The sequence below is a fragment of the Perognathus longimembris genome, chromosome 10 (assembly GCF_023159225.1).
Source record: "Perognathus longimembris pacificus isolate PPM17 chromosome 10, ASM2315922v1, whole genome shotgun sequence".
Lineage (NCBI taxonomy): Eukaryota > Metazoa > Chordata > Mammalia > Rodentia > Heteromyidae > Perognathus > Perognathus longimembris.
This window is the reverse complement of record NC_063170.1, coordinates 32,342,197-32,362,280: the sequence shown is the minus strand read 5'-3', so window position 1 is coordinate 32,362,280 and position 20,084 is coordinate 32,342,197. Positions and strand designations below refer to the sequence as shown.

The 20,084-nt window shown below is 39.7% G+C and overlaps 1 protein-coding gene across 1 annotated transcript in view; it reads left to right on the top strand.

Annotated features, from left to right (window-relative positions):
- Window positions 1-20,084, top strand: part of Supt16h (SPT16 homolog, facilitates chromatin remodeling subunit) — a 42,902-nt gene that overhangs the window by 2,604 nt on the left and 20,214 nt on the right. The window contains exons 2-8 of the mRNA XM_048355757.1: window positions 9,690-9,782; window positions 11,170-11,340; window positions 12,972-13,124; window positions 14,149-14,295; window positions 14,641-14,792; window positions 15,548-15,720; window positions 19,974-20,064. Of these exons, the coding sequence (XP_048211714.1) occupies window positions 9,690-9,782; window positions 11,170-11,340; window positions 12,972-13,124; window positions 14,149-14,295; window positions 14,641-14,792; window positions 15,548-15,720; window positions 19,974-20,064 (980 nt within the window). The remainder of the gene's footprint in view (window positions 1-9,689; window positions 9,783-11,169; window positions 11,341-12,971; window positions 13,125-14,148; window positions 14,296-14,640; window positions 14,793-15,547; window positions 15,721-19,973; window positions 20,065-20,084) is intronic.

Sequence of the window (20,084 nt, the reverse complement as noted above, 5' to 3'; positions counted from 1 at the left end):
ACTTGGTTCCTTATTCAAAGATATCCAGCCTTTATGAATTGTGATTATTTTTAGCTATGTAATATAATTTTTGCCATCCAGGGGAGGAAACAGTTTACAGTTCATCCTGGAGTTTCAGCCACTTGGAGAGATAAGAGTTAGAATGTTTAGGCATATCTATCATATGAGACCTATCTACCCCCTTTACCTTCAGCACATCATCCTGTGGGAGGACTTTGACTAAGGTCTGCCTTTTATCCCTCAAAATTTTATTGTGTCAGAATTGCATTGTTTTGAAGATAATTTACTATAGTTATCCAGTATATTCATTCATGCAGTTCTTTGCTATCAGCATTAGGATAATGGGTGGGTATGACCTCAAAAAGGAAGTTGTCTAGTGAAAACCATAAGATATAGTGTGTCAATTCTTTCAACTGTTGATTTGCTGATTTTCATTTTAGCTTGGTTTCTCACTTTAAGTTTTTCCTGAATTGCTTTCAGAAAGGCATGAATTACTTCCACTTACCACACTTTTTATGTTTGCTGTCATTCAGATTTGAACTCAGGGCCTCATGCTTGCTCAGCTCAGGTTTTCACTGTTTATTTTGGAAATAGCTAGGATCACAGGCATGAGCCACCAGTGCCTAGCTGTGCCTGGCTGTATCCTGACATGGAGTTGTTCTAAGTATAGTGTTTTGAGGATCTCTAAACCATCTTCTACAGTGGTTATACTATTTTACACTCCCAACAGCCATGTAATGGGATTCTTTTTTCCCATATCCCTGCCAGCATTTTTTGTTCATATTCTTGATGATAGCCCATCTTACTGGGGTGAGATAGAATCTCAATATTGGTGTTTTTTGTTTGTTCCCCTTATGGCCAGAAATGTTGAGCATTTCCTCATATGTTTATTGGCCATTCTTACTACTTCTGAGAAGTCTCTTTTTAAGCTCCTTTACCCATTGATTAATTGGAGTGTTTGTTTATTCATTGGGGGTTTAGTTCTTGAGCTGCTTGAATACTCTGGATATTAGGCTCTTGTCAGTTGTAGAGCTGGCAAAGATCTCCCATTCTGTAAGCTGTCTTTTTAGCTTGGTAACTGTTCTTTGCTGTGCAGAAGACAGTTTGGTGCAATCTCATTTGTGAATTCTCTCTCCCTTTTGGCCCTTGGAACTCTGTTCAGACATTTCAGGGTTTTTTTTTGTTTTATAGTAGTGGTTTTTGAGTTGGGGGTCGTCTTTTGTACAGGGTATATTAGAACTACTTTCCTGCCTAGGTTTTCTGAGTGCAGGTACTGCAGACATGCTACACTGTGTCCCTGTTTAACTATCTACTTTGTATATATTTTTTGTATCCTGCTACCAACTGTTCACATTGGCATGTAGTAGCCATTGGTTTGAACAGATTTCCATCTAAGCTCCTAATGACCTACCTTTTCAGGAACTATTCACCTGTTGTTCCTGTGTGGTTATTATTGGCACACTTTTCTACAATTTTAGTAATAAATTATGTGAGCATTCTACCTATAACTAAACTTCAAAAATGTTCCCTTTGCAGGGCTAGGAATATGGCCTAGTGGCGAGAGAGCTTGCCTCTTATACATGAAGCCCTGGGATCAATTCCCCAGCACCATATATATATAAAACGGCCAGAAGTGGCGCTGTGGCTCACGTGGCAGAGTGCTAGCCTTGAGCAAAAAGAAGCCAGGGACAGTGCTCAGGCCCTGAGTCTAAGGCCCAGGACTGGCAAAAAAAAAAAAAAAAGTTCCCTTTTCAAGCCAGGTGACAGAGGCTCATTTCAATAATCCTAGCTACACAGGAGTCTGAGATCTGAAGATCATGGTTCAAAGCCAGCCCTGGCAGGAAAGTCCTTGAGACTTACCTAACCAGCAAAAAAGCCAAAAGCTCAATTGGTAGATCACAAACCTTGACCAAAAAAGCTTAGAAACAGCTTCCTGGCCCATAGTTCAAACTCCCAAGTTTTAAAGGCATTACCCATTTGGTTCAAAGGACAGATGGTAGTTCTTTGGCTCTGTATTTTCCCAACTTTTTTTTTTTTTTTTTTTTTTTTTTGGCGCCAGTCCTGGGGCTTGGACTCAGGGCCTGTGCATTGTCCCTGGCTTCTTTTTGCTCAAGACTAGCACTCTGCCGCTTGAGCCACAGTGCCACTTCTGGCCTTTTCTATATATGTGGTGCTGGGGAATCAAACCCAGGGCTTCATATATACGAAGCAAGCACTCTACCACTAGGCCATATTCCCAGCCCTTTTCCCAGCTTTTATCATTTAGATCTTACATAAACTTTTATACATTCTGTGTTACATTTTACTTAATTCTCAGTTTAAAAATTAGTTTTAAGCCAGGCAATAGTGGTTCATACCTATAATCCTAGCTACTCAGAAGGCTGAGAACTGAGGGCTCTGTGTGGGAAAGTTCTTGAAACCCTTAACTCCAATTCAACTGCAACTCAAAAAAATCCCCCCAAAACAGCTGGAAGTAGGGCTGTGGCTCAGTGGTTAGCCTTGAGCACAAGAGCTCAGGAATAGCACCCAGGCTCTGAGTTCATGCTCCAAGACACACACACACACACACACACACACACACACACACTAGTTTTAACCAAGAAGTACATACACACACAGAAGTACATACACACACACACACCCTTATACATACACACACTAGTTTTAACCAAGAAGTACATACACATAATCTTTTTAAATTGTGTTGTTTTTCGTTTTTCAGTACTGACGTTTAAACTCAAGGCTCTTGTGCTTGCTAAGCAGGCAATTAATTGAATCATGCCCCAGACCTCCTTTGCTTTGGTTATTTTTTGGTATTCTTACCAGTGTCTCATGATTTCCTTGATTTCTTGTACATAATTTGAACTAAAGGTGTGCTAACTTTTGGACTGCCTTGAAATCATGATTTTCCCCAGCTCTGCTTCCCATGTTACTGGGATTATAGACTTGCAACATGGTACCTGGCCCTAAAAATCATAAGTTTTCCGAAAAAAGTTACTTAACGTTGAGGCAAGCACTTTCAGTTAACTCTCTTCCTTTCATACTTTTTTTTTCTTTGTTGGTCCTGGTCTTGAACTCAGCCAAGACACTGTCCCTGAGCTTTTGTGCTCAAGGCTCTCTGCCAACTTGAGCTACCACTCCACTCTTTTTGGTGGTTAATTGGAGATACGAGTTTACTAGAAGCTGAGCTCGGGTGGATCATGCCTGTAATCCTAGCTATTCAGAAGGCTAGGATCCGAGCAAGGATCATGGTTTGAAGCCAGCCCAAGCAGGAAAGTCTGATACTCTTTTCTCCGATAAACTACTTAGAAAAGGCCAGAAGTGCCCTTGTGGCTTGTGGCTTATGTGGTAGAGCATTAGCCTTGAGCACAAAGAGACTCAGGGACAGTGGCCCCAGGCTCTAAGTGCAAGCCCCAGACCCCCCCCCCCCCAAAAAAAAAAAGTGTCATAGATTCTCAGCTCTCAACCTCCTGAGTAACTAGAATTACAGTCATGAAGCACTGGTGCCTGGAACTTCTTTTCATATTTCTAAATAATGTCTGCATGTTGCCATTTCTTGATTTGTGAATTATAAATATTCCATCACACTTACTACAACTTATTTACTTCCTGATACTTGACATTTTGTCCTTTTTATAACATTTTTATCAAAAGTTTCATGCATAAAAATTAAAAGAATTTTACAATGAACACCCCACCTAGGTCATACAGGCAACACTTTATTAGCTTCTTCACATTGTTATCCTTCTTAATATGTATCTACAGTTCTTTTTAATCAAAATCAGTTGTCAGTTATTTGCATTGTAAATGTTTTTTGCTTTTAGATGCAAATGAAATAATTACTACCTTTCCTTTTGCCCATCATGCTAGGGTAGAACCCAGGGCATCACCTGACTTACACAAGCCAGTTTTTTTTGTTTTCTTTGGTGTTTAATGTTGTTGTTTTATTTTTTGTGCCAGTACTGGGTCTTGAACTCAGGGTCTCATGCTCTTGGCTTTGCAGTCTTTTTTTTTTTTTTGGCCAGTCGTGGGCCTTGGACTCAGGGCCTGAGCACTGTCCCTGGCTTCTTCCCGCTCAAGGCTAGCACTCTGCCACTTGAGCCACAGCGCCGCTTCTGGCTGTTTTCTGTATATGTGGTGCTGGGGAATCGAACCTAGGGCCTCGTGTATCCGAGGCAGACACTCTTGCCACTAGGCTATATCCCCAGCCCGGCTTTGCAGTCTTGAGGCACAGGTCCCTTTCTGTCATTTTGCTGGTTAATTGGACATAAGAGTCTCGCAGGTTTATCTTCCTCTGCTCACTTCAAACTGCTACTCTAGATCTCAGTCTCCTAAATAGCTAAGATCATGAGCCACTGGCACCTGGCTTAATTGTTCTTTAAGCTTTTTTTTTTTTTCATTTCCTACTTATTTTGAATAGGTTGCTCTCGGGCTTCTTTAGCTGCAAACTACAGTGTTGAGTCCTCTGTCATCCTTGAGCACCTGTTCTCTTTTTAAATTTTTTTCCCCTAGAGCATTTTCTCCAACAGCTTAAGAAGGAGTGCATAGAATATAAATTTCTACTTTTATATCTTAAAAATAAAATTATTATTATGGTGTTAGTTGGCTTTCTGTGACTGACAGACTACTGAGATAAACAACTTACAAGGAGGAATGGCTTATTTTGGCTCATGGTTGGCTCTAGTACATTTGTGCCTGTGGTGAGAGCTTGGCAAAGGGCACTGCTCATCGCATGGCCCTCTTCAAGGGCACTCTCCTAATAACCTAACTTCATTCCACTGGACTTCCATCTCCTAAAGATTGCTTCTCCTCCTAAAGCTGGAAAGCAAACCTTCAACACAGGCCTTTAGGGGATATACTCAAGATCCAGAAGCTGTAGCATCTATCCATATTTTTAGTGAATAATGTAATTGTCTGCTCAGAATTTTGAAGCAACTCTTGTCATCCTTTAAGCCTTTAGTATTTTTTTTAAGCTTTTAATATTAATTACTTTTTTTGTTCTGTCTACTGTGTGTTCCCTTTAGGTTTGTTTGGAGATCTCAGAAACCAAAATGGGAAGGGCCAGGTGTCTTTAGCAATAGACCATCTTATCTAACAAGCTTGAGACTTTGAGTGAAAATCCTAGTACTAGAGGGTGAGGAGGGATCAGAATGTGATCAGGGCCCAGATATGGTGGTTCATGCCTACAAACTAATTAAGCCTGAGGTAGAAGAATCACGTTTAAGACAGCCTGTGCTGCATAGTGAGATTTGTTTCAAAGAAAAAGTCAAAAAGTGATTTGGCTACTTTTCTATACTAACAATTGACAATAGGGTTCTGGTAGCTCATGCTTATAATCCTAGCTACTCAGGAGGCTTACATCTGAGGATTATGGTTCAAAGGCAGGCCAGGCAGAAAAGTTTGTGAGACTTAATCTCCAATTAACCGTCAAGGAGCCAGAAGTGGATCTGTGGCTCAAGTGGCACTAGCCTTGAGCAAAAGAGTTGAGGCGCAGAACCCAGGCCCCGAGTTAAGGCCCCAGTGCCGGCATTTAAAAAAAAAATATATATATATGTATATATAATAAGGTAATAAGAAACTAAAGTACTGTGTGGATAGGGTTTCACAACTGGAAGTTTGTGTTTTTTTTTTTTTTTTTGGCCAGTCCTGGGCCTTGGACGCAGGGCCTGAGCACTGTCCCTGGCTTCCTTTTTGCTCAAGGCTAGCACTCTGCCACTTGAGCCACAGCGCCACTTCTGGCCATTTTCTGTATATGTGGTGCTGGGGAATTGAACCCAGGGCCTCATCTGTACGAGTCAAGCTGTCGCCACTAGGCCATATGCCCAGCCCCCTGGAAGATGTTAGGTTATATGGACTAAACTTATTTCCTGGAGGACCCCATTGTTAGCATCTAAGTGGAAAACTCCATTTCTTACCTTTGTCTCATTTTATCATTTGTTCCTAATTATTGTTGTTCAGAATGCAGACTTTTGTTTAACTCCCTCATATTTAGTACATTCCTTCTGCTGGACAGGGCTTCTGAATCTGGAGCATTTCTGAGCCTCCCCCTTTTGGGGGGGTGGTCAGAAATGGGGCTTGAGCTCAGCATTTTTTGTGCTCATAGCTACCACTCTACTACTTTGAGCCATAGCTTCACTAGATTTTCTAGTGGTTAATTGGAAATAAGAGTCTTATGGACAGGCAGCAAACTGCCTGGCCTAGCTTTGAACCATGAACTCCCTCAGATCTCAGCCTCTTGAGTAGTAGCTAGAATTACAGGCATGAGCCACCAGTGCCTAGCTTCTTTACAGATTTTTTTTTTTTTTTTTTTTTTTTTGCCAGTCCTGGGCCTTGGACTCAGGGCCTTTGCACTGTCCCTGGCTTCTTTTTGCTCAAGGCTAGCACTCTGCCACTTGAGCCACAGCTCCACTTCTGGCTGGTTTCTGTATATGTGGTGCTGGGGAATTGAACCCAGGGCTTCATGTATTGCCACTAGGCCATACATATCCCCAGCCCTTCTTTACAGATTTTTAAGGAAGGTTAAAGTCTTTAGCAAAGGGATTTAGGGTTTGTCTTAGAGCTTCTGGAAACTGGAACTACATCTCTTGACTTTGCTACAAAAATATACTTTTCAGCCCTGATCTTGTCCACATACATACTCACATACATATGCTCCATTCCCCTTCCCTGATACTTAGTGGTCCTGAGTTCTAAGTCCAGGGAGACACTATGAGACATTTGTACTTCTCAATACCCCAGTGAGGGTTGATGGTGGTCACTTAGAGTGTTATCCCAACTCTTTACTTATTTACTCCTTTCCATTCTCTTTCATCTTCCAAAAAACCATTGAGCTCTACTAAGTCTAAATACTGTAATAAGTGATTTCCATCAATACAATTGAAAAATGCCAAAAATGAAAATAGTTGTTAAAAATATAGTGAAGGTACGGCTGTGTATCAAAGCAAGCACTAACACCAAGCATATACATTCTTGATGTAATTAAGTAAATCAAAAGAAAATTGAAAAATGTGTAACATTTTTCTCCGTTATTGAATGTTTGAATGTATGTATATATCTTTTATTGCATATACCAGTGCTTGAGTTTTGGTCTCATATACACACTCATCTTTCTTGTAAAGAGATGACACTTCAACAGTTGAGCTACACATCTAGTTTGGCATTTTGTTGGTTAATTGCACATGGAGTTTTACATACTTTTCTGCCAGAGCTGGCTTTGAACTGTGATCCTTCAAATCTCAGCCTCCTGAGTAGCTAGGATTACAGTTGTGAGCACTCATGCCCAGGTTTGTTTATTTTAATTCTGGAACTGGGGTTTAAACTCAGGGGCCTCACTTGCTCTTGGCTTGGTTACTCAAGGGTGATTTTCACCATTTGAGCCATGTCTTCATCCTACCCATAGATTGGTTTTTGTTGTTTTTAAGATAGGGTCTCAGGCTGGGAATGTTGCCTAGCAGTAGAGTACTTGCCTAGCATGTGTGAAGCCCTGGGTTCAATTCTCAGCACCAGGTATACAGAAAAAGCCAGAAGTGGAGTTACGGCTCAGGGGTATAGTGCTTAGGCCCTGAGTTCAAGCCCCAGAACTGGCCGCACGCACACACACACACACACACACACACACACACACACACACAGAGTTTCACTCATGTAGCACAGGCTTGCCATGCAGTCAAAATCCTCCCTTCTCACCCTCCAGAGTGCTGGAATAATAGGCATAGTGGCACTTGGCGGGGGTGAGGCAGTAGGATCTTGAGTTTGAGGCTGGCTTGGGCTATAGAACAAGACCTTGGATTTTGTTCTTTGTTTTTTTAATTGTTTTTAAATCGGGATAGAGTAGAGCCACCAGCACAACCATGTTCATTGCAGCACTATTCACCATAGCCAAGGTATAGAATCAGCCCAGATGCCTTGATGCCCTGATGGATAGATCAAGAAACTGTTATATATACACACAATGGAAGAATTTTATTCATCCATTAGAAAGAAAAATATTGTACCATTTGTAAAGGAATGGTAAGTGAAGTAAATCAGGCCCAGAGAGAAAAAGGATGCATGTTTTCCCTTATAGTTGAAAGCTAGGTTTAACTTATAAGAAAATACATTGAGTGGTACACACGCGTATCCAAATTATTAATGTAATAGATTCAAGGGAGAGCTCAAATAGTATAATTCTTTAGAAAAGCAGAGTCAAAGCTCGACAAAATAAACACCAGGGTAGACAATGAAGAGAGGAAGGGGGGAATACAGCCAACAATTCAATGTATATCCTACACAATTAAGAGTGAGAGAAGGGATGGGTAAGAGTGTCACAAAACTGCAAGAAACAAAACAAAACAAAAAAACAATGTGGACTTCACTGTTGGTGAACACACTTGAGTTTTTGTCTGAGTGACTTGGCTCACTTCACTCATCTTTAAGTAAATAGGTGCCAGTTCCCCAACTCATTTGAATTCAGCTTACTACTCAGTATCTAACAAATGCTTGCTTTTTAGACAACAGAAGTACTTCATACTTGTCATTTCATCTTTTATAGAATATTAAAGTGAACTAGCTTTCTGTTTATTCTGAATGTGGTAGTATAGTAGTGTGATACAACCACTTTGATTCATACTAAGGTGCTAGCAATTTTAACTGCAGTTGCTTTATGTCAATAAAAACTGGGGCTGAGAATATGGCCTAGTGGTAAAGTGCTCGCCTTGTATACATGAAGCCCGGGGTTCTATTCCTCAGCACCACATATATGGAAAAAAGCTAGAATTGGCGCTGTGGCTTAAGAGTGCTAGCCTTGAGCAAAAAGAAGCCAGGGACAGTGCTCAGGCCCCAAGTCCACGCCCCAGGACTGGCAACAGAAACAAAAAAAAAAAATTTTTTTTTAAATAACTAATAGTAACTTGTTAATCAACCTAAAGGAAAAAGTGTATCTTAATGGAAATCAGTGGAGGGATCTATGTACTATAAGCTCTTGCAAATGTATATGTAAATCCTAGTGACTAGACAAACTTTGAAAACATGTTAAATGAAAGAAGTCAGGCACAAAGGCTGTACATAGTACATAGAATGTCCACAGTAGGCAAATCCATAGAAACTAAACCAGATTAAATTACTGGTTGCTGAAAGCTAGAGAGAGGCAGGAAGAAGTGAAGAATGATTGCTAAGGGGTACAGGGTTTCTTTAGGAAGATGAAAAGGTGTAAAATTAGGTCGTGGTGATGGGTTTCATAATTGAATAGTCTGAACATTTTTTTCTATCTTTAAATGGTTGGATTTTATTATATGTGATTTTATCTTAATCAAATTACCAAAAAGTAGTTAATAGCTTTAAGGTTTTTTTTTTTTTTTTTTTTTTTTGCCAGTCCTGGGGCTTGGACTCAGGGCCTGAGCACTGTCCCTGGCTTCTTTTTGCTCAAGGCTAGCAAGCACTCTGCCACTTGAGCCACAGCGCCACTTCTGGCCATTTTCTGTATATGTGGTGCTGGGGAATCGAACCCAGGGCCTCATGTATATGAGGCAGGCACTCTTGCCACTAGGCCATATTCCCAGCCCCATAGCTTTAAGGTTTTCAAGCAGATGTGTGCTACATAAAACCTAAAGTTTCAAGTTTTTAAAAAAGAGGCATATCATGAGTTGATATCTGAAGTTATTATTTCTGTTTTGCTAGTATGAAAAGAAAAATGACTACCTGTTCTTTTTCAGAAAGGAGAAGATGAATACGCCAATGTTGATGCCATTGTTGTATCAGTGGGTGTTGATGAAGAAATTGTTTATGCCAAGTCCACTGCCTTACAGGTGAGAGGTTTGCAGTTTTTATCTTTTAATATCGTTGAATCATCTATGGCACTATTTAGTATTGTAGCTACATTAAGATTGTAATTACTGGCCAGGCACCAGTGGCTCACACTTGTAATCCTAGCTACCCAGGAGGCTGAGGATGTGGATTTGAAGTCAGCCTGGGCAGGAAAGTCCATGAGACTCTTACCTCTAGTAAATTACAAAAAAAAAAAAAAAAGTGGAGCTATGGCTCAAGTGGTAGAACACTAGCCATGAGCAAAAAGAAGCTTAGGGACAGCAACCAGGCCCTGAGTTCAAACCCTAGGATCAGTCCAAAAAGAAAAAAAAAAATTCCCTGGGTCTGCATATGTAACTAATTGTCAGATGTCCTTAGCATTTGGAGATCCTAGATTTGATCCCCAACACCACAAAAATAAAATTAAAATAATAAGAAATTATAATCCCAGCATCTTTGTTTTAGGTACTTTAGCAATGACTACCATATTAGAACAGACACAGGTTATTTTATCACTCAATAAAGTTCTCTTGGACTTAGCATTGATTTAGAACATAAAGAAAAAAAGGAAATAGTTAACTGATATAAAAACCTAAGTAACAGTAAGTTAAGCAAAATACTTCTTTTTTATGTAGTCTTCAGGGACCTGGCCTTTTCCCAAGATCTCTGTTCCGTGTGTATCTAAGTGAAAATTTTGCAAAAAAGAAAGAAGATGAGCATCCTTACTTTAAAAAAAAATTATTATAAAGGTGATGTACAGAAGGGTTACAGTTATCCTTTTTTAAAGGCAATGTGCTTGAAGTCCTACATAATACTTCCACTTGCCTGCCAAAATTGAATCCTAGGGCCACACATAGATATAAGAAAAGATGGTAAATAAAGCCTTGTTGAGCATTATACCCAGCTAAGAATGTCAAGCCTTTTTTGAAGGAGAAGGGAGAAGTTACCTTTAAGGAGGTAGAAGTCATAGTTCTTGAGGGTATTTTTGTACCTGTTGTATTATTAAACAATGATAGAGGTGCTATAAACACAAATTGTCTAGGAGCTGGTATGTGGCTCAGTTTGCAAGGGCCTTGCGTTTGATTCCCCAGCATCAGAAAAAAAGTAAAAATAGAAACAAGCTATCCGAATGATTTGACAGTTGTTATCATGGAATATTTCATACATAAAGCAGACAATGTATTGAACTTCCATGTACTCATTAGTCACTTGAATAAATTGTCATATTCTGACCCAGCTTGTTTTATTTGCATATTGAAGCTGCCCCATCCCAGATTTTAAGGTTAATCCTAGGTACCTTATTTGTCTATAAATGCTTCTATGTGACTGCTATTTTTTCTTTTTTTTTTTACCTACACATATTGTTATTACTGTTGTCTTTTCCCCTAGACATGGCTCTTTGGTTACGAGCTAACTGATACTATCATGATCTTCTGTGATGACAAAATCATCTTTATGGCAAGCAAGAAAAAAGTGGAGTTTTTGAAACAGATTGCCAACACTAAGGGCAATGAAAATGCTAATGGAGCCCCTGCCATAACTCTACTCATAAGAGAAAAGGTCAGAACTTACAGCAATGTGTCATGAATGTGAAAGAGTATTTAAAAATGATGAACCTATGGCTGGGTACAGTGGCTCAGACCTGTAATCCTAATTATTCAAGAAGCAGAGATTAAGAGGAACAATTTCAAGCCACTCAGTACAGAAAGTTCACAAGACCCTATCTCAACTAAAGCTGAGTGAGATGCTGCGAGTCTGTTATCCCAGCTATAGAGGATATATAAAAACGAGGATCACAGTCTAGGCCAGCCCAGGAAAAAAGACCAAGTGTTAGAGTGCCTGCCGAGCCAGTACAGGGCCCTGAGTTCAAACATCAGTGCCACCAGAAATACTTTTTTACAAAACTAGGGATGATGGGATACACCTGTGGTCCCAGGATGTTTCCCTTAGGCAAAGACATTATCAATAGCCTGTCTGAAAAATAACTAAAAGCAAAATAGGTTGTGAATGTGGTTTAATAAACCCTGAGTTCCAGGGGCTGGGAGTATGGCCTAGTGGCAAGAGTGCTTGCCTCCTATACATGAAGCCCTGGGTTCAATTCCTCAGCACCATATATATAGAAATGGCCAGAAGTGGCGCTGTGGCTCAAGTGGCAGAGTTCTAGCCTTGAGCAAAAAGAAGCCAGGGACAGTGCTCAGGCCCTGAGTCCAAGTCCCAGGACTGGCAAAAAACAAAACAAAACAAAAAAAAACCTGAGTTCCCCAGTACCGCCAAGGTAAAGAAAATACTAGTTTAAAAAGAAAAAAAAAAATCCTGAAATGCCTTATAGGAGTTTAAAAGTTGAAAGGGAAAGGAGTAGCTAGCTCTCTGTTCTTGTAGTTACAAACTTCTGTTACATATTCCTTGTTGGTTAGGAAGAAAAAAATTCAGTAACTCAGTTTTACAGCAAAACAAATGGGCTTTGAAAAACTAAATTTACCTAACTGTTCTCAGGGCCACTATTAATTTGTCTTCATTTAGTTAACATAATTAGATCAGAAGCCTTCAATGGCCTAAAGAAAAGCTAAGACATACTTCATTTCTGGTGTTTCACATGGGATCTTTTTTTGACATACAGCCCACCTTTAAAATAGGGAATTTTTTTCTCTCAGAATTTTGTTCACATTTGTGTTGGACTCTCTTAGCCTTTTTCTAAAGAAAAAGAATGATCTTGTCAACTAACGATACTTTTTCATAAATACATAAAGATTTCTGAAGAAATATGTATTATGAAAATATGATTTGTTATTATCTAACAAAAAAAGTAGATGGGGAGCTGGGCATTACTGGCTTACACTTTTAAGCCTCGCTACTCAGGAGACTGGGATCTAAGGATTGCTGTTCAGAGCCAGCCTGGGCAGGAAAGTCCATGAGACTTTTCCTTATCTCAAATTAACTACTAAAAAGCCAAAAATGGCAATATGGCTCAAAGTGGTAGAGCCACTAGCTTTAAGCACAAAAGCTCAGGAACAGTGCCCAGGCCAAGTTCAAGGCCCAAAAAGCCTCCCTTCCCCTCCCTCCCCCCCCAAAAAAAAGTAGATGGGGTTTAGTGAATTCATTCTTTCTATTGTTTAGAATGTTCTTTATGTGTTTATAGATAGAATAGAGACATCTAGTTCTAAAACTAACTTTCTTCTCCATGGCGTTGATAGAATGAAAGCAATAAGAGCAACTTTGACAAAATGATTGAAGCCATTAAAGAAAGTAAGAATGGCAAGAAGATTGGAGTGTTCAGCAAAGACAAGTTCCCTGGAGAATTCATGAAAAGCTGGAATGATTGCCTGAGCAAAGAGGGCTTTGATAAAGTAAGAATTCAACTAGAAAGCAGCATGCTGGGAGTGAAGACAAAGTTGTGCGTGTTTCCCCAACCAACAGCACAGGATTTTTGTTTTGCCAAAAAGTATTCACATTTGGGTTTTTGGTTTTTTTTTATCCCTTTTGACTACACAACTTTTGGTCTGAAAATGAGGTCTTTAGAAGTTCAACGCTGGGCAGCAGTGGCTCACGCCTATAATCCTAGCTACTTGGGAGACTGAGATCTGAGGATTGCAGTTCAAAGCCAGACCAGGCAGGAAAATTCATGGAACTCTCATTTCCAATAAACTACTCAGAAAAAGCCCAAAGTGGCACAATGACTCACGTGACAGAGCTCTAGTCTTGAACACAAAAGAGGCTCAGGGTTAGGGCCTAGGCCCTGAGTTCAAGCCCCAGGATGAACTGGAGGTAGAAGTGGGGGTGGAGGGCAAGGTAAATAGTCCAAATCTGGGTGCTGGTGGCTGACACCTGTAATCCTAGCTACTCAAGAGGCTGAGATCTGAGGATGGCAGGCAGTTCAAAGCCAGACCAGGCAGGAAAGTCTGTGAGACTCTTGTCTCCAATTAAGCACCAGAAAGTTGGAAGTGGTACTGAGGCTCAAATGATAGCTAGCAGGGATAGCACCCACAAGCCCTGAGTTCAAGCCCCATGGCTGACCACCTTCTCCCCCCAAAAAGGTAGTCCAAACACTAAAATTGGAAGCTGAGAAAAATTCATGACCAAAAAAATATTCTCTGCCTGTGTATCTTCTTTCTTCAACCTATACAAAAACCTGTTCAGAGATGGAAATGCACATGTTAAGAGGCATTATTAGCTTAATAGCCTTTTAGTGGACATTCGTTACTTGGCAGAGCTATTTTAGTTTATTCAGAAAGAGACTATTTGAACCTCTGCAAACTAATGATGATGTATGCTAAACAAATGAATAGCATCACATAATATTCAGAAGTGGAAGAGATGTGCCTCCTTGGCAATAGTATTTGCATATTAGGAAGTCCTGTCCTTTGACTATAGGTGGATATCAGCGCGGTTGTGGCGTACACTATCGCTGTGAAGGAGGACGGGGAGCTCAACCTGATGAAGAAGGCAGCCAGCATTACCTCTGAGGTCTTCAACAAATTCTTCAAGGAGAGAGTCATGGAGATAGTTGATGCAGATGAGGTGAGTAGAAAGGGAAGATGTTCTTTTCTTTATAATGCAATAATAAATCCCTCTACATTTCTTGATGGGTATTCAGCTTCCTTTGAAATTAAGATTTTAACACTTAAATTGGTAGTAAATACCGAAATAAACATACACTGCAATTTATTGAGGTTACCTATTATTTTACTTGGGAGTCCTTGGAGCATCTGAGTTCCACTTATTCTACAATTCACTTTGTATTTTATGGTTCATAAACTATAAAATGTATGTTGTCTTAAAATAATAAATACTTATAAATACTTAACACTTCTTGTCACTCTCTAGCAAATGTTTTTTTTTTTTTTTTTCTGGGTACTCTTACAGAAAGTTCGGCATAGCAAACTGGCTGAGTCTGTGGAAAAGGCCATTGAAGAGAAAAAATACCTAGCTGGGGCAGACCCTTCTACTGTGGAAATGTGTTACCCTCCTATCATTCAGAGTGGTGGCACCTATAATCTCAAATTCAGTGTGGTGAGGTATGAGAACTTCAAACAATAACAACCAGACCATTTTGACTTTGAGCCTAGTTTTTCTTTGACTTTATAAATTAACAAGAATGGTACTCACTAAACACTATGTTGAAATGAACTATACAACTTGTGGTTGGCAACAGGAGGGAAAAAATTGGAAGAGAGTGAAGGGATAGCATTGTCCAAAATGAAATGTACCCATTACCTGACTTGTTAAACTGTAACCCCTCTGTATTGACCTTTATAATATTAAAAAAATAAAAATTAACAAGATTAAGAGGCAGAGTAACCAGTAGTCTTCTATATTTTTCTTTTTCTGTAAATGTTTATTTTGTATTTTCCAAATTATTTTAAATGCTGGAAAATAATAGTAGTTGCTGAAAAAACTAACATGACATTAGATATACCAAGATGAGCAGAGCACTGTCCAGCATGCACAAAGTCCTAGGTTTAATCCCTAGCATAGCTTTTACATGCCCTATGAAGGATACTGCTCCTCTGAATAATTATAATTAATTGATTACAGTTAATTAATTACAATTAATTATAATGTACAGGTTATAGAAGACCCCACTGTGAGACCCAGAGTATAGGTCAGTATGTCATTTTGCAAATTTAGAAGTTCAACTTCTTGAACTTTTATTCTAAAAGATGTAATCTTTATTCAAACACAGCAAGGAAAGTGATAGTCATTGATGGGTTTTGTTTGACAGATGTACTTTGCTAGTTTTGATAATAAAATGCTTTCTTTTGCTTTCTAGTGACAAGAACCATATGCATTTTGGGGCCATCACTTGTGCCATGGGTATTCGTTTCAAATCTTATTGCTCCAACCTTGTTCGCACCTTGATGGTTGACCCTTCTCAGGAAGTCCAAGAAAATTACAACTTTTTGCTCCAGCTTCAAGAGGAACTGTTAAAGGAATTAAGACATGGTAAGGTACCTTAGGAAAGGTTTGAAATTTTAACATGGCAGCAGTAGCTCACACCTGTAATCCTAGATACTCAGGAGGCTGGAATGTGAGGATTGTGGTTTGAAGCCAGCCTGGGCAGGTTATCTCCAATTAATCATCAAAAATCTAGAAGTAGAGCTATTGTTCACGTGGTAGTATACTAGTATGGAGCTAAAAAGCTCAGCAACAGCACACAGGTCCTGAATTCAAGCCATAAGACTGGCATCAAAAAACAAAGCAGAAAAACATTTATTGTTGATAGGAGACTATAGCCTGGAGCGTCTTCCACAAAAGATAAAGTATGTTTATACTAACTTGGAATCACCCTGTCATTTAGCTCTTGAATCTACTTTTCTTTCAGAAAGTAGTTATCATTGTGGTTTACATTGATATTTACAAACACTTCTGATACGTTAGGCTTCTGTTTCCAGATCTTCATAAAACCTCTTGGCTTTAGTAACCTCCTTTGTGAAGGTCTGAGTACTACTGTCTACCAGCAGACTGTATGAGGTTAATCCTTCATTGAGTGGATACCAAAAATACCAAGAATCTTAGTGAGAGAATAGAATAAATAGCACTTTTAAGCTAGTAAGTAACTACAACAAAAACCAACAAGCCAAAAAAGAAAAGAAAAGAATAATGAAGCCCCGCAGGAGAGTCCTGAGTTTGAGGCCAGCCCTGGCAAAGTTAATGAGACCCTGTCAAAAAAAGAAGCAAATAAAAAGTCTAGACATGCAGGTTTAGAACTAGAGCACTTGAGGGGCTGGGAATATGGCCTAGTGGCAAGAGTGCTTGCCTCATATACATGAGGCCCTGGGTTCAATTCCCCAGCACCACATATACAGAAAATGGCCAGAAGTGGCGCTGTGGCTCAAGTGGCAGTGTGCTAGCTTTGAGCAAAAAGAAGCCAGGGACAGTGCTCAGGCCCTGAGTCCAAGGCCCAGGACTGGCAAAAAAAAAAAAAGAACTAGAGCACTTGGGCTTTGAGTTCAATCCCTACTATTCAGACATGTGATTAAGTAAAAGGGAAGTACCTGACTACTGTTTTGCCTTGGACATTACCAGCCCAGGCTGGCTAAGTCATACTTTATGTTTACCACCTTTAAATGATTTTCTAATAGATTCTTAATACCATTCTTCCATAATTTATTTAAAAGTCTTGTTGAAAGCTGAAGGCAGTGCACTGTAGCTCACACCTATCACTCCAACTATTCAGGAGGCAGAGATTGGATCATGACTCAAGGCTAGGCCAAACAAAAACTTAGTAAGACCACATCTTAGCCATTTATAACAAGGTTCAAATCCCAGTACCAACAAAGCAAACATATCGTATTGACAATTATAGTTATAGATAGTAATGAGAGTAAAGATCCCTCTGAGGCCTCATATTTGGTATAGTCTCCTGTAAAATCAACACAAGAGTTGGTTTTTGAAACCTAGTCTTTCTCTATAGCTCAGGATGGCCTCAAATTTGAGATCATCCTGTTGTAGCATCTTGTGATGGAATTGCAGGCTTGCACCAACATACCAAACTATGACTAGAGTTCTTCTAACATTAATTTGCATTTAGAAATGAATGAAAAAGGGCTGGGAATATGGCCTAGTGGCAAGAGTGCTTGCTTCATACACATGAAGCCCTGGGTTCGATTCCCCAGCACCACATATATAGAAAATGGCCAGAGGTGGTGCTGTGGCTCAAGTGGCAGAGTGCTAGCCTTGAGCAAAAAGAAGCCAGGGACAGTGCTCAGGTCCTGAGTCCAAGGCCCAGGACTGGCAAAAAAACAAACAAAACAAAAAAGAAATTAATGAAAAAGCATACCATGAGGGTCCTTTTTTCAAAATGTGTAATAATTTTAGTATACTTACAACTTTCTCATTCAGAAATATCAATTCCATAATCAAGCCCATATAGGTATGACCTTACAGTTCAATATGGTTTACCCTGTACAAGTGGGGAAAATACACTTCTAGACCAGTGTGCGTATTCATTTCTATACTATGCCAACTCAGCACTGTAAATTGGGGGTTTATTTTCCATAGTTGACAGCATAGCTAGTTTCCAAAAATACAAATTATGTGGGTATGTATATATTTATAGATATATAATAGATGAATGGATTGAAAGTAGCAACAGCCTTTTCATGTTTGCAGTCATCTGAAGAAAGTTACAGAGACATCCACTATCCCCATTTTAATAAAAGAAATAAGTAAAAAAAAAAAAAATTCTCTTGCTTCTCTTGCTATTGGGATACCTAAAACCGTTTTTACTTTTATTTTGTCAGTCATTGGGGCCTGAACCTGGCTTGAGCACTGTCCCTGAGCTTTTTCACTCAAGGCTAGCACTCTACCACTTTGAGCCACAACACCACTTGCAGTTTTCTGGTAGTTAATTGGAGATAAGAGTTACATGGACTTTGCTGCCCAGGCTGGCTTCAGACTACGATCCTGAGATCTCAGCCTCTTGAGTAGCTGGAATTACAAGCATGATCCACTGGTACTGACCTAGGAACCCTTTTTTTTTTTTTTTTTTTTTAAGTTAGCTTCTCCATTGCCAGGCACCATGCCTGTAATCCTAGCTGCTGAGGAGGCTAAGATCTGAGGATCACAGTTTGAGGCCTGGCCAGGCCCAGCAGGAAAGTAGAATTCTTATCTCCAGTTAACTACCAAAAAAGCCAGAAGTGGAGGTGTGGATCAAGTGTTAAAGTTGAAGTCTTTAGCACAACAGCTCAGTCATCAGGGCCCAGGCCCTGAGTTCAAGCCCTCCCCCCCACCCCCCAAATTGTTTTTCTTCATTATTCTCTAGAAAGGGACTGTAGAGTAATAATCATTTTTTAAAAAAGCTCCGTTAAAGCCTGGCCACTACTGAGTATCCATACATTCAGACTTATATCAACATCTGACTACATTTAAAATACTAGAATAGTACAGTTTAAAAGGCATTTTTAGGGCTTGATCCTACTTTTCTAGCAGAGAGCCCAAAAGATGGTATGATGTAACGAAAAGAAATACTTTGTTTTCCTTCTTTTCTATTACAAAGTTGAACAAAGGAATTACAGTTCCATAAGAAATACATTTTCTTAGATAACATTTCTTCCCATACATAGTTTTAAGTATTCCATTTATTAACATGTATGTGTGTATGGGGTATGCATGTGCACATGCCAGTATTGGAGTTTCGACTCAAGGCCTCATACTCTTGATCAGTTTTCTTGCCTATTGTCTCAGATTTGTCTGCCTGGGATGGCCGAATCCTGAGTAGCTATGATTATGGGCATGAGCTGTAATCATAGCCTCTGTCTCACTTCTTCCTTCTGAGCCACACCTCCAGCCTGTACTGACATTATTTTCAAGGTAGAGTCTCATTTTATGTTCCCTGGCTGACCCTGACCTTCCTACTTGTGCTTCCCCTCTTCACTGGTGATAATGGGCATATGGCACAGCTTCCAGCCTTTATTTGAAGTAGAGTTTCAAGAATTTTTTTTTAATGCCCATGCTGGCTTTCAGTTGAGATCCCCAGATCTTAACCTCCCAAGTAGCAAGAGTTAATAGTCTTGAAGCCATCTCACCTTGCCATTCATAAACTTCTTCACTAAGACAAAGTGGTATTCAACAGTCCTGAATCAGTGATTCTCAAAATAATTACGATTTACTAAAACTAGGTGGGTTGTTTAAAAATACCAGTCCCTGGTCCCCATACCTGATACTGTACGTTCTTAGTCCATACTTTAAGAAACACTGCTTTGGGCTGGGAATGTGGTTTAGTTGTAGAGTGCTTGCCTAGCATGCATGAAGCCCTGGGTTCAATTCCTCAGTACCACATAAACAGAAAAGGCCAGAAGTGGTGCTGTAGCTGTGGCTCAATTGGTAGAGTGCTAGCCTTAAGCAAAAGAAGCTCAGAGACAGTGCCCAGGCCCCAAGTTCAAGCCCCAGGACTGGCAAGAAAGAAAGGAGGGAAAGAAACATTGCTTAGTAGGCATGAAGCCCTGGGTTTGATTCCTCAGTACCACATAAACAGAAAAGGCTAGAAGTGGCGCTGTAGCTCAAGTGGTAGAATACGAGCTTTGAGCAAAAGCTCAAGCCTAGGCCCTGAATTCAAGCCCCAGAACTGGCAAAAGAAAAAAAAAAGTAACACTGCTTCAAGGAATTTCATAAGTGAAAATAATTTGATTAAACAGTGCTTTTTGTTTGCTTACTCTGAAAGGTACTTTAATGTCCCCTTTTTGTGTTTTTATTAGGTGTGAAAATATGTGATGTATATAACGCTGTCATGGATATGGTTAAAAAGCAAAAGCCAGAGCTTCTTAACAAAATTACCAAAAACTTAGGGTATGTTGTGATTTATGTTG